Below are 12,878 nucleotides of genomic sequence, written 5' to 3' on the forward strand. Positions count from 1 at the left end.
TGTGTGAGGGGAGCTTACAGGCCCGTCCCCAGCAAACCCAATTTACTGTCTGCTGTGGTTGCCAGCCTGTCAGCAGGCCTCTAGAGCTCACTGCCACTAAGCCTGTATGACCAATCAGAGGAACACTTCAGCAGCCAAGAACTGAGAGAAAGAGAGAGATAGAGATAGAGAGAGAGAGAGAGAGAGATCGAGATGGTGTTCACACAGTGGAGGTATTTATTACTGCTGCAGAATGCTGTTACTTTTATTACAGGCTTTGTTCTGGCCGCAGCTCAGTGTAATCATTTTGCTCTCTCTCTCCTTCTGTATCCGTCTGTATGACTTTGTTGCCCTCCTGTCTTTCAGCCTTGATTGGGGCCGGCACTACGTCTTAACCTCCAGCTCTCCACCCTTCAAATCTGCTGCTTACAAAAGAGGAAGGTTGTGATATATATATATATATATATATTTCTTAAGAAAGGAAGTGCCTACAATGAGTACCGAGTAAGTTTGAGTTCCAGTTCCAGTTTGGATCTGTAACAATAAACAGATTTGCTGAGCTCTAATATTAACAAATCTCTATTCAACCAGGCTGTTGTCTGTATTCAGTCAAAGATGGTTGGTGAGGGTATGAAGCACCCCTCTGTAATGTCACTCTGCGGTTGTGAGTGAACTGTGTTCTAACAGTTCAACAACACTAACAGTGTGATGAGTCTTTTATTGTCAAATGACAACCTGGTCACTTCAATTTCATCCTTTCCCCCCTTTTTTCAAGATAGACAGAGGAGAACTGACAGAAAATGGGGGCAGAGAGAGAGAGAGAGAGGGAATGACATGCAACAAAGGTTCCCAGCTGGACGTGAACCATGGATGTTGTGGTTCATGGTCAGTGCCTCAAAACCTAGGCCATCGCAGCACCCTGTCACGTCAATTTCTGCCAATTTTATGCATATCATATCAATATGTTAAGCTTTTCAACGTGATAATTATGAATCGAGACCTCCGGTATTTGAGGCAATTAGCTGGTGCAAAGGTGTTTTCACCATTTATATCAATTTGTCAGATATGTGTTAATCAACATTTCATGTCTTCTGCTACTTTTCTCATTTTCAGGTTGTAGCTACAGGTCGTTAACATTGATTAGGCTGCTGCTGAAAAGTGCAGTTTTTTGCCTTCTCAGCCAACAAATGCTAATAGATCTCAGCTAAATCTTTACTTACATGTAACTATGTTGTTACAAATGTTGAAAGATAACTTAATTATATTCAATAAGGGATTCAAAAGGAAAAGAGGCACTGCTAACCTGTCAGCACCTCATGACCCTGCAAAGCGTGAGTTTGTGTAGATACTTGATGGAGAAAGAGAAGAAGATTTCATACTGGATTCAGATTAACTGACTGGATTGATAGAATGCTATCAAACCCCACCTGTAGTACTGAGGTGAAGTTTAGTGCTGCTCTCAACTTCGCCTTTCTGGCTCTTTTTGCTTTCTTGTCTTGTGTTATGTCTTTCCACATTTGTATAATTCATCTCAGTGTCTTGTATTTTCCCTCTCTCTCCTGTTTCATTCATTTATCATCTTTTTGCCATCTATCACCTCACCTTTTGATACATTTACACTGTTTTGGTCCTCTCAATTCAATTCAATTCAATTCCATTGGCTTTATTGGCATGAAAGATTTGAGAACAATGTTGCCAAAGCATTAAATAACGATAATATGAACATTGACACAACATTAAGATTGATATATCTTAATTATATATAAACAGTATATCCTTTGCACGTATTTGTGTGTGTGTGTGTCTGTCTTGTGCCCTGGCTTTGCCTCCGTTTTGTTTCCCCGTGATGATGCAGCTACTTTTTATTCACCAGGGGCTAAAATTGTACACAGAGGACAGCAGGCATTTTTTGGCAGACAGCCATCTCCCTTTTGTTTTCCTGTTTTTTTTTTTTTGGACCCGGCACTATCAGTCTTCAGCCTGGCTCCAACTGGGCCTAATTGGATGTATTAGCGTTGAGTGCTAGCAGGAGTTCTCTCTGTTTCCGATTCATCATGAGCAGACTTCCTAAATGGCCAGCTCAGCCTGGCGCAACGGGGAAAAAAGCCCCAGGGACAGGCTCTCTCCCCTGGAGAGAGGATGAGGAGGGAGAGCCTGTCAGCGGTGGTCTCCTGGGAGCGACTGCAGAAAGTGATATAACTGGTGTGGAGAGATGGAGAGAAGCAGGTATATGCAGACATATGTTTAACTGAGTTAGACCCTCCAGACAGCATTCTCTAACATATTCCCATGTGTCAGTGCTACAGCTAATAATGGCTGATTATAATCCATAATTTATCAGTTCTGGTGATCATATTTGCAATTATACACTGACGGCGTGCCATTAAAGGCGAGGTGAACTATTGTTTTTATGTCTAGTTGTTAAAGGGCCTGTAATAAAAGGAGACACTGGTTTTTACAGCATTCACAAACGATTTAAAATGCCAATTACATCCCCACAGAGAGAATCCGGCAGATTTATCTTCCGATGCCAGTCGTCCAGACATATTGTTTTATGGGCTGGTGGGTTTTGCCGCTTGGCCTGTTTAAAATTTAACAGGCCATGTTCCTTGGCTTCTCTGTTTTGATATAGTGTGCCACCGGGCACGCAAGCTGCTGAATTAAATATCAGCCCTGCAGAGTTGTCAAAGCAATGCTCTCACACATGGTGACACACCCACAGTACAAAAACACGCCCCTACAGTGTACACAAATGAGGCATTTGATTATGTACACACACACACACACACACACACACACACACACACACACATTCACATTCCTGTGTATCTTGCAGACTCAGCCTCCTGTCATGGCTGACATCCATCCACACTTCCTGTTACAGAAATTAGCTTCTCTATTCTCATCACACAGCCCTCTCTCCACCCACACCGCCTCTAATTGACTTTTACACCGGTCCTATTTTTAAAAAACGGTGAGCTGTGAGGACACAAAATGTGTTTAGCTAGCATGCAGAAAAGGTCAGAGTGGGAGCTAAATGCCGTGGTACGCCCTCCTCTCCCCCTCTAATAGTAAATCCTTGCTTATGAAATGGCCTCCAGTTAGGTAATGATTGGGGAAAATGAAACTGCAAACTTAAGCTGTGTCCCATGCCATATTATAATAATAGAATACAGTATGCTATATATGTCAGAATATACTTCTTTTTCAGTTAGTATACAAGATATCAATGTACTTAACTCTTTCACACTAACAGAAAATGATGCAATATATGTTGAAGTCAATCAAACTTTGGAATGCCACTGTCAATTAGACCTTACAAAGACAGAACACAACCTTTTGCCAAACATTCAATACTTTATGGTGCTGAAGTGCTGAATTCAAATGTAAATATTCAGGGATAGACAGAATCAGACAAACTGTTGCTTCACGTTGTGTTTTAGGTGCGTGTGTGTGTGTTGCGTGCGCCTGCAGCTGTGTGAATATCTTACTCCTATAACATTAACCTCTATCCTCACCTGCGCTGCAATTAATTTATCAGCAGTTCTTTCCAACTGATACGTTTTCCTGGTCTTATAGGCTGAATGGTTCGGTCTAGCCGCAGGCGTCTTTTTTCATGTTTCGACCATCATTTTTCTCTAAATTAATGCAAAGAGGGTGAATCCAGGACTAAAGGCGTTGCTCCCAGAGGTCAGAATCCTCCCAGCCTGCCTCTCAGCACACGTTACCCTGAGCTAATTAGGCCTCAAATCTCTCCCACCTCTCTCTTTCATATTTATTTCCTCCTTGAAATACGTGCTTATTAATTGTTCCGCTTAGCTGGTTTTCTGTACCGGTGTGTGTGTGTGTGTGTGTGTCGGTCGTATGTGTGTGCTCAGAATTTCAGCAACAATGACAGTGCAGAGCCACACATCAGAGCTGTCATAGATGTAATATGGTTGACCTTGAGCCAAAATGGCAACACACTCCTCCCTTTCAAAAGAACTATTAGGTTCACTGAACTGTGAATTTGTGGCTGACCTCATTATGATCATTGTTTCATCTGTATTGGAGATTGCATCCGTCGCTGTAATAGTGTCACTTAATTAAATTGACACAGGAAGGTTATTGGTGAGTACATCAGTCATGAAGGGAGTCGTCCTCTTTCAGTTGTGCCACAGATCACCAAAGAACATGGTCTCTCTTTCTCTCTCTCTCTCTCCTTTTCCCCTCCTCTGCTCTCTCGCTTTGTCTGTGGGGTCACCGCTGATGTGCTGGCTAAGCAGTAATGTCTTTATTGGATCTAAGCCGACCTCGGGTTCACCACGGAGCCCCAGACCTGGCACAGAGAGCTGTATCAACACTTGGAGATTCCTCAACCTCCAGGCTAAAACACTACAGGGCTCTTCAAATAAACCATGAAGGTCTGTGCCAGGAAAGAAAAAAAACACAACAACAGGAATCTCTCCTTTCAGCTGAATGGAAAGAGGAAGAAGAGGAGGAAGGGAAAGACGCTGTGATGGAGGAGTCGAGAAGAAGCGGGAGAAGGGTGAGAGGGAGAGAAGGATAGATGAAGAAAGAGTGAGACAAAAGGCGAGGTTTAAAGGAGAGGAAGGGAGGGAGGGTGGCAGAAAGTGGAGGGGAGCCTTTGAGAGAAAGGAGTTATTCAGTTGATGCCTTCATCCTGCGTTCCGGAGGCAGATCAGCTCTGGTGGATTAGCCTCGTCATTAACAGCTTTAGATTTAATTAGCCGTCATTAGGCCTCTGTTTTACTGGAGGAGCTTACAAATATTTAATCACTGTTTGGGTGATGTACCGTGTATGGTGTTTGTGTGAGAGCAGAAGGAAGAATGATGCACTAAAAAGTCTGCTTTTGTTATTTTTCAGAGGTTTTTTGAATGCATGTCGTGCAGGTCTGAAGCCAGCAAGTCTGGATATGACTTGTCACAATGTGGTGTGAGTCTGGTGCAAAGTGCTGAACTTAAACTTCAATGCTGTATTTGTCTATATTAGCTTCTTTTGCAATCGCTCCATATGCTCATATCCAACTTCACAGTTTTATTATTTTTAGTTGTTTTTTAGTTGATCTATCTATTTATTGCATATTCAACTTAAAGCTGGAGTGCAGGACTTTTGTCTCCCTCTTCTGGCAGTGAGAGTAATTATAAATACACTGTCGACATGTGCTTACGTCATAGACTCCACCTCAGCCTACTCCATTGCTACTGTTGCGACTACAAAGTGGTGGATAAATTGTTTTGAGTGTCACACAACCCCTGCAAAATGATTCATTTCACTATCAGAATTTGATCCATCCAGTCCAAAAACATTTGGAAAGTCTAGAAGATTAAATTATTTAAATCCCCATTCAAGTTAGCAGAGAGCTAACCGGAAGTTAGCCGGCTCAGCTGGCTGAAGTCTGGCTGCATGCTCTGTTCATAGAGCATGTGCAGTATGTATTCATCTGGCCAGCACAGGATTGTCAGACCCGACACCAGATTAAAAACTCCAGTATACTGTGAAATACAGAGAAATTTACCTGTTGGTGATGGGATTAATCAGCATTGTGTGATTTTATGCGTCAAGGGTTTGAATGTAACAGATGTTCATTTATATGGAAAAGTTTTGCACTGCAGGTTTAACACTAAATCTACTTTTGTAGTTTTTTAATCTAAAACAGGTATGAAGTTGCTCTTAAAATATATTTATCATTTATTTTGTGACAGTGTTACATCTCTCTGGGACTACAAAGTTGTTGGCTAACTGGTATCATTTACAGTATCGTTGATTAATGTTCACTGTCTTTACTTAGCAAATAAACTACTCAGTTTGCTGATAACATACTCTTTCTTCCCTTTTCTCTCTCCTGCCCCCTGTAGGCTATGCTTGGAGGCGAGGGACCCCTACTGCGGCTGGGACTTCAGGCAGCGCCGTTGCACAACACTGGAGGACAGCTCCAATATGAGCCAGTGGAAGCAGAACATCACTGTGTGTCCGGTAAGACTGACGCAACCACCGTTCTCTTAACAGTAAATACACCGTCACACCTGTCCTCATGGGGCCTCATCTCTCACACATCAGAGTGGTTGCCATCATCCATGACTCACGATGACTGATGTGTTGCACATGACAGGACAGGATATACGAGTAGTGGAGGAGAGAAGGAACGTGAATTGGACTGAAATGGATTAGATTTCACTGAGATCAAGTGGATTGAGTTTGGCTGAAGTGAATTGCGGGAAATGTATTCTCCTATAATCCTCTAAAAACTCTTTCTCTCAGGCTTAGAAAGAAAAGTCCTGTCTGGCAGCATGAGCCATGTGCTCTAAAAATCATAAGTGCTCTGAGCAGTTACTGACACACGTGTGCTGGATGGTTGAATAAACTAGGCTGATTTTCGTCAACCTGATCTAACTCTCCTCATGACCGGATGTTTGATTTCCAGCTGCGAAACCAGACCACCAATGGCGGCTTCGGAGCCTGGGCGCCATGGCAAACCTGCAACAATGACGACGGGGTGGATGGTGTGAGCTCCTGCTTGTGTCGCTCCAGGTCTTGCGACAGCCCTGCCCCTCGCTGTGGAGGCAAGAACTGTGAGGGCCCCACCATTGAAGTCTCCAACTGCTCAAGGTAGGAAAAGAATAAGTGATTCATTTTTACACTGATGATGATAATAAAACAATGATAATAATTATAACCATGATATATGATAATCATAATAATTTGTGTGGCATTTTTTAGGAATATTTAATGTAAATAAATTCTTGAAGTATGGATTAAGGAATAATAATGAATACAACAATAGAACAGATGATACAATGATTCAGCAAACTGAAAAGATGCTTTCAGTAAATTAAAAAAGAGGAATGAAATCACTGTATTTGGTAACAAGGAGGAAAGACTCAGTTTTATTTTTCAGCTTTATTGCAGCACTAGAACAAGTAGAAAGCAGAAACTTGGCATTTTTATGGATGTGCATGTCACATCAAGGCAGTAACAAAGTCAGCCGTTTATTATTCACAGCAAATAGGAAGAATTGAAGATTTCATGTCTGTTGAAGATTTAGAGTAACTCATTTGTGCCTTCATCTCCAGTAGGATGCAATTTTACACCAATCTTTTATCTGGTTTTCCCAAAAAGACCATTAGACATCTTCAGCACGCTCAGATCGCTGCTGCCAGAGTTCTAACAAGAACCACGAGGACTGGGCACATCACTCCTGTTCTTAAATATTTACTCTGGCATCCAGTTAGTTATGGAATAGATTTAAAAGCTCTACTGCTAGAAGGAAGAGGATGTTAACATCCTTAGTGCTAAATACATTTCTGATATTTTTGACTAATATTAACCCAGTAAGTCTACTGTACCTTGAGTCAGAACCTGCATTCAGCTGTCAAGCTGCATACAGATGGCAACAACTGTCTGATGATCTTAAATGAACCTTAACTGTCACAACTTTCAAATCTAAATGAAAAACTCTTGTTTTTCTGTGTGTATGATCAATTAAACTTCTGTCCTTTCTGAAGTGTAACAGTACTGAAACGCTTCTCCTTATCTATTATTTTTTTGTCCATTTTTATTTTATTTTATTCTACTGTAATTGGTTTATTTATTGTGTTTTAACTGTTACTCTAATGCATGTGCATTTGTTGCTTATGTAGAGCACTTCTCTGTGTTTGAGAGATGCTTAACAAATAAACATGTTTCTCCGGAAACGGCGGATTTGCGGCGTATTAGCATAACAATCATATATGACAATACATATATGAATAAATAATAAGATCTATAGTGTACCATATGTAAAAAGATGGTCTACATTGAGGTTAGTTGAGCTTATACTACTATGTATCCTGGCTCCCGCATACTGTACATTATTACAATACTATGATTGAGCACAGTGAGACAGTCATTTTACAAATGAATCCGACCAGCTGAACTCTAACATCTTTTCTTAAACTCTGATATTGTAGCAGCAGTGTCCTGATGGACTTTGAAGAATCTACCTCAGGGCACAATTTATGCTCTGACAGAACATGAGAAAGATCATCAATGTGAGGAACCTCATTAGAAAATGTAGGTGACATCCAGGTTCTCCTTATGACACCTCTCACCGCCTCTGTCTGCAGGGGAATTGGCCTATCAGTGTAACAGAGAGCAGAGCCGAGACAAAGAGCTTAGGCACCTTCATCCCACCGGATAGATATGCCAGATTTAATCCCTGGTGTTGAAATTGAATTGTGCTTTTGCAGAAAGTGGCAATTAAATCATGAGGAGTGCTACCCAGGAACAAAGCACATAAGCAAATTGAATGAATGTTTCCCTGTCAGAATGAGCTCCCTGTGTGTGTTTGCATTCCTGTTTCCTGACGCATAGAGTCAGAGGAATGATTAGACAAAGCTAAAAAGCTGTTTCTTTTTTCCCTTTAGCAAGCATGAGAGAACCACATGTGAAAGAATAATACTAAAAGCATTGGTGAATAATAATAATTATGCAGGTTTTGGAACCATTGTGAAATGGATTGCTTATACTTTCCCATGTGTCTGTTGCCATAGAAATGGAGGCTGGACGCCCTGGTCGTCATGGGGACAGTGCAGCACAACCTGCGGTACAGGCTTTGAGCTGCGCCAGCGTTCCTGCAATAACCCCTCACCCCGACACGGCGGCCGTGTCTGCGTCGGCCCAAGCAGGGACGAGAGGTGAGGAAAACCAGATGTGATGATAAAGTAACTTATACCAATCCAAAACATCGTACACTGAAGACTGCAGATGTCAAGGGAATTATTTCAACTGAATGATTAGCTCAGCATGACTCCCCTGTGTGCTAAAAAAGTCTTTGAATGTGATACAGTGATAAATGTGACATATTCAACATATCAACGCTACATAGGATGCAGTAGACATTTGATTTATCTTGTCCTCACTCAGCCAGCATACTCAGCTGATTTAGGTCCAAGTCCAAGTCAAGTCTCAAGTCTGTCAAGTTTAACTTTACAAGCCATAAAAGCCTTTTTGGATCTGAATGCCCTTTGGGGAGGATGCTATTGTTTTTCAGTGCCTTCCTAAACTGTAATAAATAACTGTATAAAAAATTATTCATATGACTGCTTTATGGTTAAAGTTTGGTTAGGTTTATGTAGCTTTGATTGGTTAAGGTTTAGGGGATTGTGGTGTGGCTATTGTAAGGAAACTGATTGCAACACTTTTACAACCATGAGAACACACAAACAGCCAGGTTCAGACCAGTGTGAGCTTCAGTGCAAGTCCATCGAAGTGAAAACACGTTGCACAACTCTTCTGCAGTACACAATGTTTTATTCACCAAACATTATCAGCTATCGTGCTTTGATCAGGGTGGAGGAGACCGGTTGTGGTCTCTGGTGTGAAAGTCTGATGCTCTGTGTGCACAGCCATCCAACCCTGCACCCAAGAGGTTTTTCAGCATTATATTATATTATATATTATACCTTTGCTTCTCAGAGAGAACATTCATTATTTGAACAGCCATGAGAAGTTGGGAAACTTAAACTAGATCATAACATTTTAAGTGAACAGATGCTGTTGTTTTCTGTTAAGGTTAGGTTTTTGTAGTTGTTTTGTAATTTTATCAGGTCAAAATTTGAGACTTTAATGTTTTAGCTTTCAAATCTCAAATCTTAAGGCAATAGGTGTCAACTATTTCAAGTCCAAGTCATGTCTGAAGTCAAATCTCAAGACTATGACTCTCACTGGTACCTGTATTTTTCAGTTCTCTTAAACCCCTCATGTCACCATCTCTCAGGTTTTGCAATGAAGGGGTTTCCTGTCCTCAACCGATCTTCTGGTCCCCGTGGGGCTCCTGGACCAAGTGCAGCACCGAGTGCGGGGGAGGCGTTCACTCAAGGGTCCGCACCTGCGAGAATGGCAACAGCTGCCCAGGATGTGCACTGGTAGGAAAACAAACACACATATACACACAGTCCGATGAATAACAACAACAGAAGAACGTCAGTCAACCTCAGTAGAATCTGTCTCCCTGCTGCTATGATAGAGCTTGGAGGCCAAATACAGCCGTTCCCTCCTAATCAGAAATGCATCGGTTTAAGTACAAATTAAAAGTCTTTTAAAGAGATACAAGCTGCTTCTGTTGCTAACATGTAAATCTATTCATATTACTCTTCTTTCAGGTGGAAGCTGGACAGCAACACTTTAATAGAGTGAGATTAAAATCATTATAGAGCAGGCGATAATGACAGCAGAGATAAAACTGTTTAGATTTTCTCTCCTGATCTTAAATGGCTCAACTGGAGTAAGCTACAGTGACAGCATATCACCTTTCTGCTGTTTGTTTACAAAAAAATGCCCGTTAAATGTCAATGAAATCCTTGACGTCAAAACAAAATGTCACATTTCCTTTATTTTTAATGTGAAAAATGCAGGATGATTTTTGTCACTGTGATGATTGACGGTCTCGGGGGACCGCCTGGAGTTTTCAAGTTTTAATTTGAATGTCAATATTTCAGTATCTCCCAACACACAGTGCATACAGTTGTGGTTTTTATAGGAACTGTAAAGGAGATAACATTGTTTGTCAGTTTACCTAGTGTCAGATTGGTATGAAACTGTGCTCATTTGAAGATCAATTTAAAAAAGACTTCTAAACAAAAATATCTCAAAATATAAAAGACCGATTTCAACAAAATTGGTTTTGGATGTTCTTGTTTGCAAAAGGTCATCCTGGTGACCCCCTCTAGAGCCAGTTTGTTCATGAGAAATTTTAAAATCTAGAAGACAGATTGCCAAGAGATGAACCCTTTACATTTCATAACCCCATGATCTATTCTCATATGCCACCACCCTTAAGGCAAATGCTGCACTGATTAAATTTACAAATTTAAATGCTGAATGAAACTTACCACTCTGCAACCTCAACCTGCGCCACCTTCCCATTCAGGAATACAAGGCCTGTAACCTGGAGGCGTGTCCAGAGGTGAAGAGGAACACACCTTGGACACCCTGGATGCCTGTAAACGTGACACAAGGCGGGGCTCGTCAGGAGCAGAGGATGCGCTACATGTGCCGAGCTCACCTGCCCGATCCCCATGAGCTGCAGATCGGACGCAGAAAGGTGGAGACACGCTTCTGCCCCAACGATGGCACAGCAGCCTGTGAGACTGATAGTAAGTTAACCAGCTGACAGAGACAGTGATGTGATCAGGTGGTCAGATCTCTGGGTGTAGGAGATTAACACTGATGGGAATTAAATTCACTTATTGGGACAATGTTTATTTTGTTTTGTTTTTTACTTAGTAATAGTTAGTAGATATTGCATTTTATGTTCAAAAATCATTGGAATAAATAATAATAATAATGAAAACGTATAATTTATTGTTTTTTCAGTAGGAGTTGATAGAAAAGAAAATGCACAAAAAATTGAATGGCAAAGTGTGAGCTGATTTATTTAGTGTTTCTGGGAGGAAATTTCAATAGGTTCAAAATCTGTTATTATGTGTACTCAAGCACACATACTGCACACTTACCACACACACACACACACGCACACACCCTCCTGTATGAACACAGTGAGAAGGCAGTGGCGTGTTAAAATTTCTCCCAGTAGGAGCGTGACATGTTGAAAGTGCCCTCCTGTTAGACCTGTTAGTGACAGGGTCACAGTCCAGCACTCCCAAATACACACCGACAGAGAGAGAGCTACACAGGGTCTCAGTCCACCGCTCTCCACTGGTGGCTTTTTCATGCCCCCCTCTCCTGAATCGATTACCTGTCTCCCCCTGCCCGCCTCCTGGGGGGCCGCATCGACTCTGACAAACTGATGAAACACTGACAGCAGGGAACTGTGGGATGCGTGAGGGACACAGGCAGCGTTTGTGAGGACAGACAGAGAAATATGCCTACCGGCAAAGTCATATACACAGTATGACTCATACTCAAAGAATCTGCATGCTTCATATCTCTCTTTGAAAGTCTTTAAACTCTCAATCTGACAGGACTGCATATATATCAGTGTCTTTGATCTGATGTGGATTTTTTTTTTATCCACTCTGTCGTGTCTCTGTAGCCCTCGTTGAGGAGCTCCTGAAGACGCCGGTGGTGAGAGTGTCAGGCGCTGGCTGGTCATCATGGGAGACCTGGTCGAGCTGCTCTCAGAGTTGCGCCAAAGGTTACCGCACCCGTCGGCGGAGCTGCGCAGGACCAGAGGGGAAGAGCGCCCCAGTCGTCTGTCGTGGTTCACCTGTCGAATACCAGGACTGTAACGTGCAGGCCTGTCCTGGTGAGTAGGACACACAAGAACCATCTCTACCTGACTGACTGCATCCATGTGTACAGTTGTTTAATAAAACGGGTCAGAATTAAATAAAAAACAAAATCAATAATACAAATGAAAATTCTATTATAGAAATACCATTTGGACAGCAAACACTCTAGTTTAAGCGTTTATTGTTCTTCTAATGACCTTAATTGACATTGCATTTCCTCTTTCATTTGTATAATAGGAAGTATTTTCTCAACTGTGTTTGCTGCAAGATGGCCTCATTTACTGTAAATTGTGATGAACAATTTTATTTGCCTGAATTTACAGTGGAAAATTTTGGAGTGGGGACAGAAAATCTCAGTAATATTGACATTTTCCTGCTCATTTTTGTAATCATAATAACATAATAATAATAATAATATGTACAAAAAAAACAAAAAAACCCAACAATGATCTTTACCTGTATGGTTCAGGCTGCTGGTGTGTTTGAATCTGATGGAAAATAACTCTGTCACATTAGTCTGAAGATGTGAACACTTCATACAAACACTTCACGCGACCGTTTTAGTCTTTCCAACATTGTTTCTGATACAATTTGAGTGCAGGAAGTTGCAAACACAGAATGCACATCATTCAGTTATTGGCCTTTTTCTAACTCACTGAGTTTAT

General features: G+C 41.5%; 1 protein-coding gene across 3 annotated transcripts in view; it reads left to right on the forward strand.

The window, feature by feature from the left end:
* sema5ba (sema domain, seven thrombospondin repeats (type 1 and type 1-like), transmembrane domain (TM) and short cytoplasmic domain, (semaphorin) 5Ba) overlaps positions 1-12,878 on the forward strand; it is a 170,279-nt gene that overhangs the window by 139,072 nt on the left and 18,329 nt on the right. For all 3 annotated transcript variants that reach the window (XM_042427063.1, XM_042427061.1, XM_042427064.1), the window contains 6 exons: positions 5,839-5,956; positions 6,405-6,589; positions 8,512-8,655; positions 9,738-9,885; positions 10,890-11,115; positions 12,015-12,227. In XM_042427063.1, coding sequence (XP_042282997.1) covers positions 5,839-5,956; positions 6,405-6,589; positions 8,512-8,655; positions 9,738-9,885; positions 10,890-11,115; positions 12,015-12,227 — 1,034 coding nt within the window. The remainder of the gene's footprint in view (positions 1-5,838; positions 5,957-6,404; positions 6,590-8,511; positions 8,656-9,737; positions 9,886-10,889; positions 11,116-12,014; positions 12,228-12,878) is intronic.

Source organism: Thunnus maccoyii, chromosome 11, assembly GCF_910596095.1.
Source record: "Thunnus maccoyii chromosome 11, fThuMac1.1, whole genome shotgun sequence".
Classification (NCBI taxonomy): domain Eukaryota; kingdom Metazoa; phylum Chordata; class Actinopteri; order Scombriformes; family Scombridae; genus Thunnus; species Thunnus maccoyii.